The sequence below is a fragment of the Pseudorca crassidens genome, chromosome 6 (assembly GCF_039906515.1).
Source record: "Pseudorca crassidens isolate mPseCra1 chromosome 6, mPseCra1.hap1, whole genome shotgun sequence".
Taxonomy (NCBI): Eukaryota; Metazoa; Chordata; class Mammalia; order Artiodactyla; family Delphinidae; genus Pseudorca; species Pseudorca crassidens.
Window position 1 is genome coordinate 47,056,503 of NC_090301.1, and position 16,473 is coordinate 47,072,975.

General features: G+C 37.2%; 1 protein-coding gene across 2 annotated transcripts in view; it reads right to left on the bottom strand.

The window, feature by feature from the left end:
* ITGAV (integrin subunit alpha V) overlaps window positions 1-16,473 on the bottom strand; it is an 86,875-nt gene that overhangs the window by 60,864 nt on the left and 9,538 nt on the right. Inside the window, exon 2 of one of the 2 annotated variants that reach the window (XM_067741269.1) lies at window positions 15,314-15,441. In XM_067741269.1, the coding sequence (XP_067597370.1) occupies window positions 15,314-15,441 (128 nt within the window). Of the gene's footprint in view, window positions 1-15,313; window positions 15,445-16,473 lie in introns of both variants that reach the window. The other variant, XM_067741268.1, reaches the window with a different exon arrangement.

Sequence of the window (16,473 nt, forward strand, 5' to 3'; positions counted from 1 at the left end):
ATATGAATGTGTATTACAGTCAATGGTAACATAATTATAACTAGCAGCATTTTTCAGTAGTACCTAAATAGCACATTTTAACATCAGTGGGGGTGTAATTGGGCAGTGGCTGGCATTGAACATGAGGTTTCTTTTTAGAGAGTGATAGAAATGCTCTGAAATTAGATTATAATAATATCTGCAAAACTCTATAATTATGTACCCTTAAAACAGGTGAATATTATGATAAATTATATCTCAATAAAACTGTTTTTAAAAGATGACAAACTTGTCAGGTAGAAAAGCAGCTGCCACATGACAGAAATGCATGTATATAATAAAGACTTTTTCAAAATTAACAAAAAAAAACAAACAGATGTATTCAGAAGGGAAATAGACCAAGAATACAAATAGACAATACAACAAAAACACAGAAAGAGCTAATAAACATATGAGAAAAGACTTAACCTCATTAGAAATCAGAAATGCAAGTTAAAACAAGATAAATGTTTCACCCACCAAACTAAGAAAGATTATATCAAGTTTGGTTCAGAGATAGGTTGTATCGATGTTTTCCTACTTCGCAAATATCTATCAAATGTACGTTAAAAAACACATCCCTTTGACTTCCAAATTTCATTTTTAGAAATTAATCCTAATAATTTAAAATATGAACAAACATTTAATAAACATGCTCAAAGCACTGTTATAATAGATTTTAAAAACAGCAAAAAAATCTATCTCCAACACAATAGGACATAAATTGAGTAAATTATCATTTTACATATTTATACACACAGACACACACACACACACAGTATATACAAAGGCCACAAGGTACATGCACAAACATGTTATACACACCCATCCAAATATATCCTATGGCCATTGATTTCCCGGGTGATGGGACTTGGGAGATTTTTATTTCCTTTCGGCCCCTCGAAGTTTTCTCATTTTTTTCAGTCAATGAATATGCATTATTTCCATGTTTTAAAAGGTTAAAAAAAAAAAAGTAGTGTGGATACATATCCAATAATCTTCACATACAAAAGCTTAGTTACAAGCTTCTACATCCCCTCTTAATTAACTTTGTTTACATTTTCATCTCCCACATATAAAAGTTTTAGTTCATGAAATTCAAGAACATTTAAATTGAGCAAGCTCCTCCTAGCAATTTTTATAAGCATTATTCTTCCTATATTCAATAAGCATTATACTTCCTAGTACTCAAACTACTAGAGTAGAATACTGTGAAAAATAATTCATTAAAAAAATCAAAATTCCAGATATTACTGAAGATCAAAATGGAGGTTAATAACTTCTTTGACTTAGTAAGAAAATACAGTTTCTTAATTTACGAAACTCTGAAAGACAATATGCAGTGGTTAGGTATCAGTATTAATGCAATGATGATTTGCTGTATAACTTTAAAGTGTCTTTAAATGTCTCTAGAAGCATAATTGCATTGACTTAAAATAACAAGAGATAAAGGTCTCTAAATCCAGTGTTTGGGTCCACAGACTACTGAAAAACTAATCACTTGTGAATGTAAAAATAAGTTCTGAAATCACAGTCTATGAACATGAGAAAGTGATACTAATTTACCTAGAGCTATCCAAAAACATCTTTTATATAAAATTAGATATAACTGTTTTCTAAAAGCAAACAAGAAGAGTCAGAAAAGTAGAGCCAGAAAAAAATATGATGAAGCTCATTTCACTGGGGACTGGCATTTATTTATTTATTGAATTATTACCACCACGGGGAACAGAGAATCAAAATCTCCCTCTCCTTCCGTGAGCAATTCTGATGCTTCTCATGGAGCAAGCACAAAGAATACAGGCCCTTTGAAAACACCCACTGCTCCATCAATGCTGGTTTGTTTCCTCCTAGTGATGAGAAGGAAATGATCCTGAAAGCATCTAACATTTTAAAACAAAAACTCTTTACTAAAGTTAAAAAAAAAAAAAAAAAAACCCAAGTCAATGTTAAGTCTTAAAATAATGGGTGTGAGTCAGGTCAAAATGAGCCAGGAAGAGGATAAGTTTAAAGGAATATATGAACTCAGTTTTGGTAAAACATTTAAAATGTTAAAATACCAACTAACTGCATGAGTTAAAATAACAACTAACTAGTAATAAAGGAATTGGATTAATTGATTTCTAGGTTGCCTGCCAGTTCTCCAATTGTATAATTCTCTACTGGGGAACAACAGATTATATCAGGGGAAACAGTTTCATTAAAAAACACACACATATATATAATTCTTTAGTATAAATTTATTTTGTATTAACAAAGGGAAGGGAGACTATTTTTCTCTGTGTTCTTTAACTTTCTAATTTGCAGGACTGTTGCAACTGGACAGATATCTAGACACCACTCTGAAAGACAGAAAATTCACCTAGAGGACAAAAGCAAACTTCGGAGGCTGTTTTTGAGATGGCCTGATTGTTTTAATTGCAATGAGCTGGCAACTGTACGGCAGAGAGGCCAGAGAGCAGCTAAGTTTTCTATTTTCTATTAAATACAAAGCGCTGTAATATCCAGAAAATACTCCACAGCATCTTTCTTGACTGGAAAATTGGCATGGCCAGGGTTTGCCCAGCCTACGGCCAAGCCCTTAGGGGAACAGGTAATAAGTGTTCCAGCAAGCCATTTGGGTGGCAGGGCAGTGATCTGACTTCTGACCTTCTCTAGAACAGATATTGTTGGTGAGAGGTGACATCCATTCACTGAATTTGGAACATAAACATAGGCGCTTCTCCTTTTATTAAGGGACGTATTTAACAATCATGCAGGCAAGCCCATCTTTCTACACAAAGAGACTTTGACCGTGCCAGGTGCTACATGTTCTCCTCTGTCAGTGCACATCATCAGTCTATCTTTTGAGAAAAGACTTACTATTAAGAAAACTGGGCAATGGTCAGTCTGTTAGTAACATCTGCTTCCTAAAAATGGAAAGCATGATGCAAGGAGATTTTCCCAAATGCCACCATAACAGAGGTTACAACACAAACCAAGATATAATCCATTTAAGAATATCCACAATTATCTTTAGTTTTTTTCCTTTTCCATAATCATTCACTTCCCCACAACTGTAGTATGGGCATGATGTAAACTATCCTTTCTTCATTTGTACACTGTTTCATCGCTTATAAAGTACCTTCATAGACATTATCTCATTAAATGCACATGACAAACTTGAAGGGTAGGTATTATGCTTATTTGACAGATGGGAAAAAGTGAGGCTGGCAAACTTAAATCACTTGCCCAGGGTCGCATCTAGTGCGTGTCAGAGCTTGAATCTGAGCCTTCACCTTCTAGTTTGCATTCCCCATAACCACAGAACCAAAGCAAAAACAACAAGAGAGGGAACAAGGCCGACTTACATACGCATGGCTGTGCCTAAAGTAGCTTATAGTATAACCAATATGAAACAAAATATTTAAAAGGGCACTGTGGTAACAGAATAATCCCCCCCCACCCCGCCACCCAAAGATGTCCAAGTCCTAACCCCTGGAAACTTACATTTGAATATGTGACCTTACATGGCAAGAGGGACATTGCAGGTGTGATTAAATTAAGGGGCTTGAAATGGAAGGTTACTCCAGATTTTCTCGGTAGGTCTGATATAGTCACAACCGGGAGGCAGAAGAGTCAGTGTCAGAGTGGTGTAGCCTGAGAAAGATTCAACCAGCTACTGCTGGCTTTAACAACGGAGGAAGGGGCTACAAGCCAAGGAAGGTGGGTGGCCTCTAGAAGTTAGAAAAGGCATGAAAACAGATTCTTCCCTAGAGCCCCCAAGAGGAATGCAGCACTGCAGACATCTTGATTTTGGCCCAATGAGACAGCTGACCTTCAGAACTGAAGATAATAAATTTGTGTTGTTTTTAAGCCTCCAAGATTATAGTAACTTGTTATGACAACAATAAGAAACTAATTGAGGCATGAAGACAAAATTGAGATAACAGACTACCCCTAGCCTGCTACATAAATATTCTTGATATTGTTTTGTATACCAACATAATACAGTTTTAGAATATTTTTACTTCCTAAAATACATAGATCATTAATCCTTAAACTAAAGCAGATTTGCTTAAGTTCTACTTTTCCACATCTACATTCAGATAAATTGTGTTTTCTACATGACAATCATCTTTTTTTTTTAGGAGTAGGGGAATAAGATACAACCTACTATGTATAAAATAAATAAGCTATAAGGATATACTGTACAGCACGGTGAATATTGCCAATATTTTATAATAACTATAAATGGAGTATGAGCTTTAAAAATTGTGAATCACTATGTTATACATCCAAAATGTATATAATATTGTAAATCAACTATACCTTAATTTTTTAAAAAAAATCATCTTAGTACAAAACAAACAAATCATACTCCAAAATGACCTTTTAATTTTCACTAATTCAACAATGTTTCCAAGTTCAGATTATTCTGTCAATTTAGGGGAAAATCAGTTTTCAGCCATTATGCAAACCTTGGTTAAAACCTACAAATTTTGGGCTTCCCTGGTGGCACAGTGGTTGAGAGTCCGTCTGCCGATGCAGGGGACACGGGTTCATGCCCCGGTCCGGGAGGATCCCACATGCCGCGGAGCGGCTGGGCCCGTGAGCCATAGCCGCTGAGCCTGCGCGTCCGGAGCCTGTGCTCCGCAGTGGGAGAGGCCACAGCAGTGAGAGGCCCACGTACCGCAAAAAAAAAAACAAAAAAAAAAACCCTACAAATTTTGTGGAGTCACTAGATGAAGGGTTTAAAAATCCAAGTGGGCAACTAGTATTTTGAAGCAAGGTATAATATTTCAATCACCATACAGGCATGTAAAATAAGACACTAGGTTTTCCTTTTTAACACTGTAGTTGTGGTTTTCTTTACATATTACATCAAGAAAATCAGCAGGAAAAAGAAAAAGAAGACAAGTCACACAAAAGGACACAACTAGAAATGTAATAAAGTTCATGTTTAGAAGTTAACAAAACAAAACAAAAAAGACAAGCAAAAGTCAAAAGCTTGAAAGAAAAAACAGAGAGCATGTTTGGGAACTAAGTTTCACAAATCCATGAAATAAGAAATTTTAGACTGAGGTTTCCTTTTATTGCTGCAGACTCAGTAATGCACAAATACCATTCAAAAATCAAAGCACTAAGTAAGCTTACCATCTTGGATTGAATTTTCTGCTAAATTAAACTGTTCATCGCAGAACCCTACATTTTCCCTTAATTTTTTAAAAGGCATGTCTACAATATTTTGGAGATATCCACATGATAATATTCATTATTTCATGTAACTTGTATAATTCTACCAAAAATAATGACTAAGAAAATTAATAGAATGGGTACTGAAAGTGTTACTTTCTCTGTAATGGTCACATCAAATCTACTTAGCATGGCAAGGAACCAAGATCTACCCATTGAGCTCTAGATCCTTTTATTTTTAATACAATGCTCTTGTGTGTGTTAGGCTTGATGGTGAATTTATTTGATTGGACTGCTGGTTTAGAATATCTTTTTAAAGTTCATTTAGATCCTCCCTCAGTTTACTTCCAGCTTCATTTCTCAACATGCTCTCAACTCTCTCACATTGCACATATAAATCTTATAGATAGATGCATATACGCGGGTCACATGGAATTGTTGATTTTCCTTCATAAACATCTTTTACTAATCTATGCATATATTGTTTCCTCTGCCTGGAACCCTCTTCCACATCTGGTGAATTCTACCTCATCTTTTATTAGCTACCTAAAATATCACCAACCGATCTGGGAAGCCTTCCTCAAAGGCCCCAAGCAGAATTAGATACTTTCCAGGTATGCCTCATTTATTTTGGTATAAATCTATTTGTGTCTACTTCTCAGAGTTAAAATGAAGTAAATTTAGATTGGTCTTCCAAACATATTTCTGAAATCTTCCTTCCTCTCCCTCTACCCAAAATCATGCCTGGAGTAAGAAGAAAAGCACACTGAAAGTATTCATATTTCCTCTTTAAGAGCCAAGAAACTAAGTGTTACACTATCCTAATACCAAAATCCAGACTTTCTTCCTTAGCTACTACTACATGTCTTAATGCATGTGACGACCCACAATAAAATGGCCTAATAAATTATACATCGTCTAATATCTAGGTACATCTTTGGTAAACAGAACATAAAATTGGTCCATGAATTATTGATCAGTAACAGATACACACTGGATTTGTAAAGGATGTTTTCTGACTAGTATCTTTTTTTCCAGCCCAAAAGAGAAAAAGGTACTCTCTTACTACTATTCTTTTTCTTCTTTTGAAGGACCCTAAGTTTTAGTTCTCTAAACAAGCTCTAATCTATCATTTCTTAGCTGTGCCAGATAAGATAGACTTTTTCTGACTTTCATAGGCATATGGCTTAGACTCAGTCAGATACTACCATAAAAGCTTTGAATCTCTAGCAAGTGATGCAGAGAGCCAGGGATGGGTAAGAAATTATTCCCATGGTGTTGCCCCACAGTCAGTAAGAGCAATTCCAATAGCAATAAAACCCTACACTACTGGTTCCTCTGTTAGCTTCTCTTGCTCATTTTTCAGAAAGCTACAAGTTACCAATATCCTGCCAATAAATTCCTATTCAGCAAAATTCAGCCAAAGTCAATTTTTATTGCTTTGCACGAAGAACCCAACACCTGCATGCAATAAACACACATAGACAACCTACCATATGCCAGACACTTCTCCATACACTAGCACACAGTGGTGAGCAGAAACACATCTGTTCCCTCTCTGGAGAGTTTACAGTCTAATCAGGAAAACAAACACATCATAAGATAACCAGAAAAAAAAAGAAAAGAAAAGAAAAGAAGTATAAATTTCAGCTAAATGAAGAAAAAGAGCTGTACTTAGTGCACTGACAGCCTGTATAGCAGAACCTGATCTAAAAGGAAGAAGAAGGAAATGGGAAAGGACATTGATAATATACTATTTAACGCCAAGCATTTATAGTATCTCCAAAAAGTACCTTACTCTAAAAAATTTTATGGTGATCCTGGAGCTAGCTGAAGTTTGTTCTTTTTACAGGAAGGGATAAAGTCATTATTCTGTTTTTTCTAAAGAGAAATAGCCCAAGAAACAAATGAGCCTAGAGCAGTACTTCAAACAGTTACAAACTTCAAATGTTGATGCAACAACTATCAGGAAGTCTTCTCGGGGCTCAGCTAAACTTTCAGACTCACAAAACTACCAAAGGCCACACACAGCACCAATCTATTTAGAGGCTATAGTACAGAACCAGGCATAACCTCCCCGATGAGAGTCCTTACATGAACTTCCCTGTGCAGCAGTACACACAGCTGTCCAGAGCTCTTCTCTTTGCCTCATCAGGAGACAGCTCAGGTATGAAGAAACTAGATGTGGTGGGTACAGCAGCTACCCATGCTTCAAAGCCTCCTGCCCCATTGGAATGGTATCTCTTGTAATGACCCCATAGCCAGAGCTTCCAGCGTTCCCGCAAAGGACATGCCAGTTGTAAGAGTCACTGAACTCAGGGAACTCCAAAGCTATGGCTTCCCCATCAGGTATTTATTAGTCTATTTACAGTTTCTCCCAGTCTAAATGCAATATACCAACCAGGGGCTTATTCTTAGCATAAGCAATGATACCTAGTCACTTAGCCACTCAGGACCCAGTAAAACAGAACAAGAAACTTAACAGAAGATCGAGTTGGCATACAGAATAGGAAAGAGTTTTAATGACCATTTTCCAAAAGCTGACTACTGATAATTTTACTCAACTTTAATATCCCTACGTGTATTATTCAGTTAGGCTGCATTACACTATAGTAACAAGCATCCCCAATAACTATTAGTCAAAAATAACAAAGGATTATTTTATACACATACATTGTGGGTCAGTAAGAGTCTAACCTTTATGTCTTCCTCACTCAGGGACCCAGGCTGAGGGAGGTTCTATTATTTACACTATCACTACTCACTATGGCATCTGGTAAGAGAAGAAGCAGAACAATGCCCCAACTCCTAAACACCTCCACCCATCAATGACACACTTCTGCTCATGTTTCATTGGCTAGCAAAAGTCACAGGGGCTTACCGAAATTCGAGGTTATTCCCAGAAATATGATACTAATGAACAGTTGTAATATCTACCATATCATGTAAGAGATAATTTAAATAAAATAATTTTATAAATTTTACTTCCCAAATATTAAAAACATGAGGATGGAGCCCTTTTAAGCACTAAAGTCTCCTCTGGATTCAGAAACACAATAAAGTAGAGAAAATAAGCTAACTAATTGAAACTTTTCATGATCACCCTGGGAATGTAGTACAGCTGTGGAAAGGTAGGTAATTTTCCCAAGGTAACACTGGAAGAACGGCAGAGTCTGGATTTGAACCCAGGCCTGTGTGACTCCATGGCCTATTTCTTTTTCATGACACAACAATGCATAGCAAATATGGATGGAGTGAATGAAGAAAGAAGAGTTAAAGGGTAAACTCCACAAGAGTATCAACAAGGTTAGGGGGCAGGGAACTATATTCAATATCCTGTGACAAACCATAATGGAAAAGAATATGAAAAAGAATACATACATATGTATAACTGGGTCACTTTGCTGTACAGAAGAAATTAACACAATATTGTAAATCAACTATACTTCAATAAAATTTTTTTAAAAAGGTTAGGAGGAGTAAGGGGACAAGGTATCAATAGTTTCAGACAGGCAAAGAGTGGAGACATTAAATATGGAAGGAATGAAGAGTGAGGCGAATTATAAGAGAGAGGTTCAATAAGATGAGGGATCAAGTCTCCACTGAAGGAGGCTGCCACCAGCGACTGCAGTTCGGGCCACTGCTGGGCTGGGCTTAGGGAGCTGCCAGATTGAAATGGCTGAGCATGGGAAGTGATGAAGAGAGGCACCGTGTTCAATACCCTGCTTGTGAAGAAAAGGAGAAAGGAAAATGGCTAAAAGAAGACACATGCTCAAGGGAAAGCTGTTTTGATTAGTTTTCCAGGTAGGAAAAAATTAACCATGTTTGAAAGTTCAAAAAAAAAAAAAAAAAAAAGGGAGCAGGGGAAGAGCAGGAACATAGAGTTAAATGAGAAGGTTCCTGAGAAGGGAGAAGTAATAAAAATATAAAACAGCTTGGGCTTCCCTGGTGGCGCAGTGGTTGAGAGTCCGCCTGCCAATGCAGGGGACACGGGTTCGTGCCCCGGTCTGGGAAGATCCCATATGCCGCGGAGTGGCTGGGCCCATGGGCCATGGCCGCTGGGCCTGCGCATCCGGAGCCTGTGCTCCGCAATGGGAGAGGCTGCAGCAGTGAGAGGTCCGCGTACCGCAAAAAAAAAACAAGAAACAAAACAAAAAAAACCCCAGCTTATACTAAGTGAGCCATGATAGTGTGCCCAGTCACTACACTAAGCACTTTACATGTCTTAACACATGTAAATCAACTCATTCCATTTAATGCATTCCTATGGAGCAGGGTTGATGCCTCAGTCAGGGAGAGGGTAGTAACCTGTTAGTAACTTGTGCAAGTTAAACCGCTGTAAACTACAGGGCTGGGGCTTGAGTCCCAGGCAGTTTGCCTTCAGAAACCACATTTATCCACTCAGCTACTGTCTCCCAACACAAGACAGGGGCGAGGGAGAGAAAGAGGGAAAAGCCACTATTCTCCCTCGAGATAACGGAGAAGATAAAAGGCATCAGTGGGGCAGAGATGTTTATGTGTTTGGGCTCAGATGGGACAGAGGTGTGAGAAAAGTTCAGGTGGATTCTGTAAGTTGTAAGCATTTCTTCCACAGTCAAGACACAGTCTAATGGTGCTGTGTCCAGATATATGTACATGCTCATGACTAGATTATTGAAAACTATATTCTCCTTTTTTCTTAAATTCAAACACTATTTGGATAAAAATTCCAATGTAAAAAATGCAGTCAATTTGTATATTCTTTTCATAAGAGAAGTCTCAGAGGTTATACAAAATGATTAAGAGAAATATCATAAGCAAGGACAAAAAGAGAATAGAACAAAAAATCCGTATTTGTAAACATATAATGAAAGGACTTTAGTTATTTCCTCACTATAGAAAAAGCTCTTATGATTCATTCATCCATCTATTCAATTTATTGGGTACCACTTGTGCCAGGCACCAGGCATTGTTCTAGGCCCTGGGATTTCAGCAGTGAACAAAACAGATAAAAACTATCCCGGTGGAATACATATCCTAATTGAAAGAAAGAGGCATTAACTAAAAATAAATAACTTCTATAGCAATGTGAGTACTAAGGAAAAAATAAAGCTGAAAAGTGGATGGAAGCACAAAGTGGGAAAAGGGGAACTGGCATTTTAAATAAGCTGGTCAGAGCATTACTAAGAAGATAACACTTGAGCAATTCCCACAGGAGGTGGTGGAGGGGCACCCAATGTACACTGCCTCCAGTGTACATCAATGCTCCAGGCAGCGGGAACAGTCCAGGGGAAGGTGAGGTGGAAATGTGCCTACTGTTCACAAGCCATTGCAAGGAGCTCCAGTGAGGCTGGAAGAGCATGAAGAAGGGGAGAACACTAGAAGATGAAGGTAAAGATAGAAATGGTGGGCTGGAATACTCAGTCCTCTCGGCTACTGCAGGACAGATGGGGAGACATTAGTGGAATCTGAACGGGAGTGTCATAATCTGAATATTTTAAAAGAATCACTCTCGCTGCTCTAGAGAACAAACAGCAGGGGGTACCCAGGGCAGAATCGGGGAGAACTGCGAGGGGGGTGCCGGCTCTCTTCCCTCTGCCCCTCCAGGTCTCCTCTCCACCGTTCCCCACCCTGCTCTTTGCCCACGACGCTGACCAGTGTGAACTCATGGGCAGCCGGGCACGCTGGCTCCCACTTGGATTCAGCCAGTGGGGAGCACGCACAGAGATGAAAGGGAGGAAGGAGAGTGAGGCCAGGGTTTTATTCCCGTGTTCTTTCCAGTCACCTTGGGCTGGCTACTGTCCTCTGACAAAAGCCACAGTTCCCTCACGTGGCTCGCCCCACTGCCTGGATTCTGGTAACTGCTCCCTTCCCTTTCTCCCTTCAGGCTTAGAGGCCAAATTTTAACTAGTGCCCACTTACTTTGTAAATAGTCCCCTTACTAAAAGCTCCTCAAACTATCCCAATTTAAGTGTGCCATCTCTTTCCTTTACTAATTCAGGAGCCCAGGGCAACAGTCCAGGTGAAAGACAATTGTGGCTTGAACTAGGATGTTAGCAGCAGAAGGACAAAGAAGCAGTTAGACTATGACTTGCTGAGATTTTATGTCAAGCATGACTCCAAATTTTGGCCTAACTAACCAAAAGGATGGAGTGCCATCAACTGAGATTCATTTTTTTTAATCCACTAATCAACAGAAAATATGTGCAAATATATTAAAAGTGGCTCAGAGGAAAAGGAATACTATGGCTTACAGACAAATGCAAAGGTGATTAGTCTTACTGTTAATTAAAGGAATACAAATTAATATAAAATAATATAATAATATATTACATATATAAATTATACATATATAATACATAGAATAATGATATGATATATAATATAAAATTGACAAAGATAAAAAATATGGTGATAAATGGTATTGGCATGGATGTCAGAAAACACTGGAGGGGTGTAAACTTCTGTGAAAAATAATTTGCAATTTCTATCAAAACAATACATATACTTTTTTTTCATTGAAGTATAGCTGATTTACAATGTTGTGCCAATCTCTACTATACAGCAAAGTGATTCAGTTCTACACATGTAGACATTCCTTTTTTTATATTCTTTCCCATTATGGTTTATCACAGGATAACGAATACAGTTCCCTGTGTTATACAGTAGGGCCTTGTTGTTTATACATCCTATATATAACAGTTTACACCTGCTAATCCCACACTCCCAGTCCTTCCCTCCCCCAGCCCCCTCGGCAACCACAAGTCTGTTCTCTATGTCTATGAGTCTGTTTCTGTTTTGTAGATAGGTTCATTTGTGCCATATTTTAAATTCCACCTAAAAGTGACATCATATGGTGTTGGTCTTTCTCCTTCTGACTTACTTCACTTAGTATCATAATCTCTAGTTGCATCCATGTTGCTGCAAATGTTATTATTTCATTCTTTTTCATGGCTGAGTAGTATTCCATTGCATATATGTACCACATCTTCTTTATCCATTCATCTGTTGATGGACATTTAGGTTGTTTCCATGTTTTGGCTATTGAGAATAGTACTGCTATGCACGTGGGGGGTTGTATCTTTTTGAATTAAAGTTTTGTCCAGGTATATGCCCAGGAGTGGGATTGCTGGATCATATGGTAATTCAATTTTTAGTTTTCTGAGGAACCTCCACACTGCTTTCCATAGTGGCTGCACCAACTTACATTCCCACCATCGGTGTAGGAGGTTTCCCTTTTCTCCACAGCCTCTCCACCATTTGTTATTTGTAGACTTTTTAATGATGGCCAATCTGATCAGTGTGAGGTGGTACCTCATTGCAGTTTTGATTTGCATTTCTCTAATAATTAGTAATACTGAGCATCTTTTCATGTGCCCACTGGCCATCTGTATATCTTCTCTGGAGAAATGTCTATTAAGGTCTTCTGTCCATTTTTCAATTGGGTTGTTTTTATTGTTGTTGTTGAGCTGTATGAGCCGTTTGTATATTTTGGAGATTAGGCCCTTGTCGTCACATCATTTGCAAATATTCTCTCCCATTCCATAGGTTGTCTTTTTGTTTTTTTTATGGTTTCCTTTGCTATGCAAAAGCTTGTAAGTTTGATTACGTCCCATTTGTTTATTTTTGTTTTTATCTATATTGCCTTGGGAGACTGACCTAAGAAAACAATGGTACGATTTACGTAAGAGAATGTTTTGCCTATGCTCTCTTCTAGGGGTTTTATGGTGTCATGTCTTATGTTTAAGTCTTTAAGCCATTTTGAGTTTATTTTTGTGCATGGTTTGAGGGTGTGTTTTAACTTCATTGATTTACATGCAGCTGTCCAACTTTCTCAGCACGACTTGCTGAAGAGACTGTCTTTTTCCCATTTTACATTCTTGCCACCTTTGTCGAAGATTAATTGACTGTAGGTGTGTGGGTTTATTTCTGGGCTCTCTATCCTGTTCCATTGATCCATGTCTGTTTTTGTACCAATACCACACTGTTTTGATTACTGTAGCTTTGTAGTATTAAAACAATACATATACTTTGATCTAAAAATCCTGCTAGGACTTTATCATACATATTCACACACTTGCACAAATACCTGTGTATAAGATTTTCACTATAGCAGTGTTTAAAATTACAAAGAAACAGAAACAATCTAAATGTCCATCAACAGGAAATATGAGTTAAATAATTTAGGCTATATATACTATAAAACAGAATACTATCCGTGGTTTTCAAAGAATGAGGTAAATCTATATATGTCTACGAGAGATTATATTGGGCAGGGAGGGGCGGGGGGCTGAGTCAGGTAGCTAATAGTAATATTTAGTATATTCCTATTTGTGAGTTTTTTTTTTTAAGGATATACAGATATATAGGAATAAGAAAATTCTAGGAAGATCAAAGAAACTATTTAAAGTGATTGCCTCTAAGCAGGCTAATGTGAGCAAGTCCTATTTTTTCACTGTCTACCCTCTTGGACTGTCTGAAATTTTTTCAATAAAAATAATACTAAAGCCAAATTTCAAAAAAGACCAGTAATAAATTATCTGGCACTGCACAAAACCTGTGGTGCTGAATACAGAAATATATCTGAACAGTTCAACATTTTTTTATTAGTGTTCACATGTTGTTAGAAGATATAAATGCCCTGACCCATAATATCCTGAATCCCAGGTATATTTCTCCATTTGTGGTAAAACTGAGCCTATTTACATACTCTTGGGGTTTTCCAAATGCCAGTCATATATGGAAAAAACAACAAAGTTTAATGTAGATAGTTTCAAATGGAAAAAAGCAAACATGTGACCCAATCCCTATGAAGAACTGGCTTAACGACACTCATTTTGGTACTGGTCATGATATCAAATGTAACAGTCCACAACATGATTTCTGTTTCACTGGTATTATAATTCCCAGAATGAATATGTTTTAGAACTAGCAGGAAATAACAATATGGAAAAAAATATTAATTTTCTTCAGGCTTATCTTAAAATATTTTGTCAAAGCCAGCAAATCAAAACTGGTAAAAAATTTTGCAGAACTATTGTACCAGAAGAATGTCACACTATTTCTTTGAGGAGTCTCTAAATTTTCACATATGTGGATAAATATATCAATACAAATGTATACAGGATTATGTATATTTTATTTTACTGATGTAAATGTATAACTTATTTCTTATTTGTCATCTTCCTTATGCTATTTTCCTCCTTACCACCACAATCTGACACTTGAATTTGTCTCTGTTAGATAAAAATTTAATGTTATCAGAACCATAGCATATTATTTTCCCAATAAATTTTGGATAAGAATTTGTTTTTTAAGTCAGCCAAATCTACTTGAATACAAAATATTCCTCAACTGGTTTTGACAGCACAACCCAAGACTTTAGATTATTTCACGATTAAGGAGTCAGTGAGTCAATTTTGCTGACAAGAGAAAGGACAAAAGCCTTTCTCAGAAGAGGTGCAAAAACATTTTAACAGATTTTCCCCAGACTTCTGCAGATTGACATTATCAGGGAAGTTGAAGACATCCAAAGCAGTGTGGAAACACAATATATTTTTAAGGCTTTTATATGCCACAAAACTGTACAAAAAAATCATATAATAAGTCATTTGTCTTTATATAACTTTCTCTGGGGATCTGAAGTGCTTATACATATTATTTCACTAAATTGTTACATTTAAGCTAAAGCAAGTACTTTCAAAAATTAAATCATATTTTGAAACATATCAAATGGGGAGGGACTTCCCTGGTGGTGCAGTGGTTAACAATCTGCCTGCCAATGCAGGGGACACGGGTTCGAGCCCTGGTCTGGGAAGATCCCACATGCTGCGGAGCGACTAAGCCCGTGCGCCACAACTACTGAGCCTGTGCTCTAGAGCCCGTGAGCCACAACTACTGAGCCCACGTGCCACAACTACTGAAGCCCACAAGCCTAGAGCCTGTGCTCCACAACAAGAGAAGCCACTGCAATGAGAAGCCCGCGCACCGCACCACAACGAAGACCCAACACAGCCAAAAATAAATAAATAAATAAGTTTATTAAAAAAATAAAATTCTATTCAAATGGGGAAAGGCAAAGGTAGGTGGAAAATATCAAATAACAGAAATTAAGAAAAGGGACCACGGCATCAACACTTACCTGTCGCATCAAATTCAATTGGCTGGCACCCACGGTGAGAAGACCAGTCACACTTGAGGACTTGCCCCCCTTCCACGATCCCAGGCTGGGTAGTGTTTGCTTTGGGAGCTCCCACCAGAAGAAACATCCTGCTAAAATACAAAAGGCAAGACAAAGACTTTAAGTGGCAAAAGCATAAATAATATCTTATGACTTAGGAAGAGCAATCATTCTCTTGATTTTATCCACAAATATTCTTTAAAAAACACTCACTGAGAGCATAATCCACCTTCATTATTCACTTGGTGCTCTTTTACATACATACATTATTCAATATAGTTTACTCATCCTAGTAACACATTATAAGGCAACTTCAGGGTTATATGTCATTTAAAAATTTATGCTGGCCAAACTGTACACTTTGAATAGGTACAGTTTATTATATGTCAATTATAGCTCAATTAATTTGTTTAAAATGTATGCTGGCTAGAGACACGGACATTTCTCTTGATTTTTGTTTTTTTTGTGTGTGATTTTCTGTACACTTTCCATATCCTGAATAATGAACAAAAAAAAAAATGATTCTAAATAAATGGTTCTAAAGTATGGTAATTTTAAATATTATCATTTTTCCATTGGGAAAACTTATCTTGTTCTAAAACTACATACTTCAATTTTTTTTTAATAGTGACTAACGAATGTCTTTTTTCACTGGATTAATCTAATCAATTCCTGGTCAAAGAATAGAAGCACTATTCAATTTCTTAACAGGATAAAATTAGCAAAAGACAAAATAATCAGGAGTCAGATTTTTAAGTAAAAGAGATCTTTTCTTTAGTTGTTTCTATTCATTCAGAAAAAAAATATGGATTGAGTGTCTCCTCTACTAAGGCACAGATATGGACACTAGAGAAACGAGGATGAATAAGACAATCTTGGTTCCTGCTCTCAGTGGAGCTTACATTCCCTTTGGGAAGAAATCCAGAAACTTGCCAAGAAAATTAGTCACTGTTACAAGTGCTACGAAAGAACCAACAATTGGCTGAGAGGTATTATTTGGGAACAAGGAGAAGAGACCTTCTTTAGATTAAGGGAAGTTACCTCTAAGGAATGGAGGGGAGACACTTCCTTTGGATAAAGGGATGTCTAAGGAAGTTGTCTTTAAAGAACAGGGAGAAGAG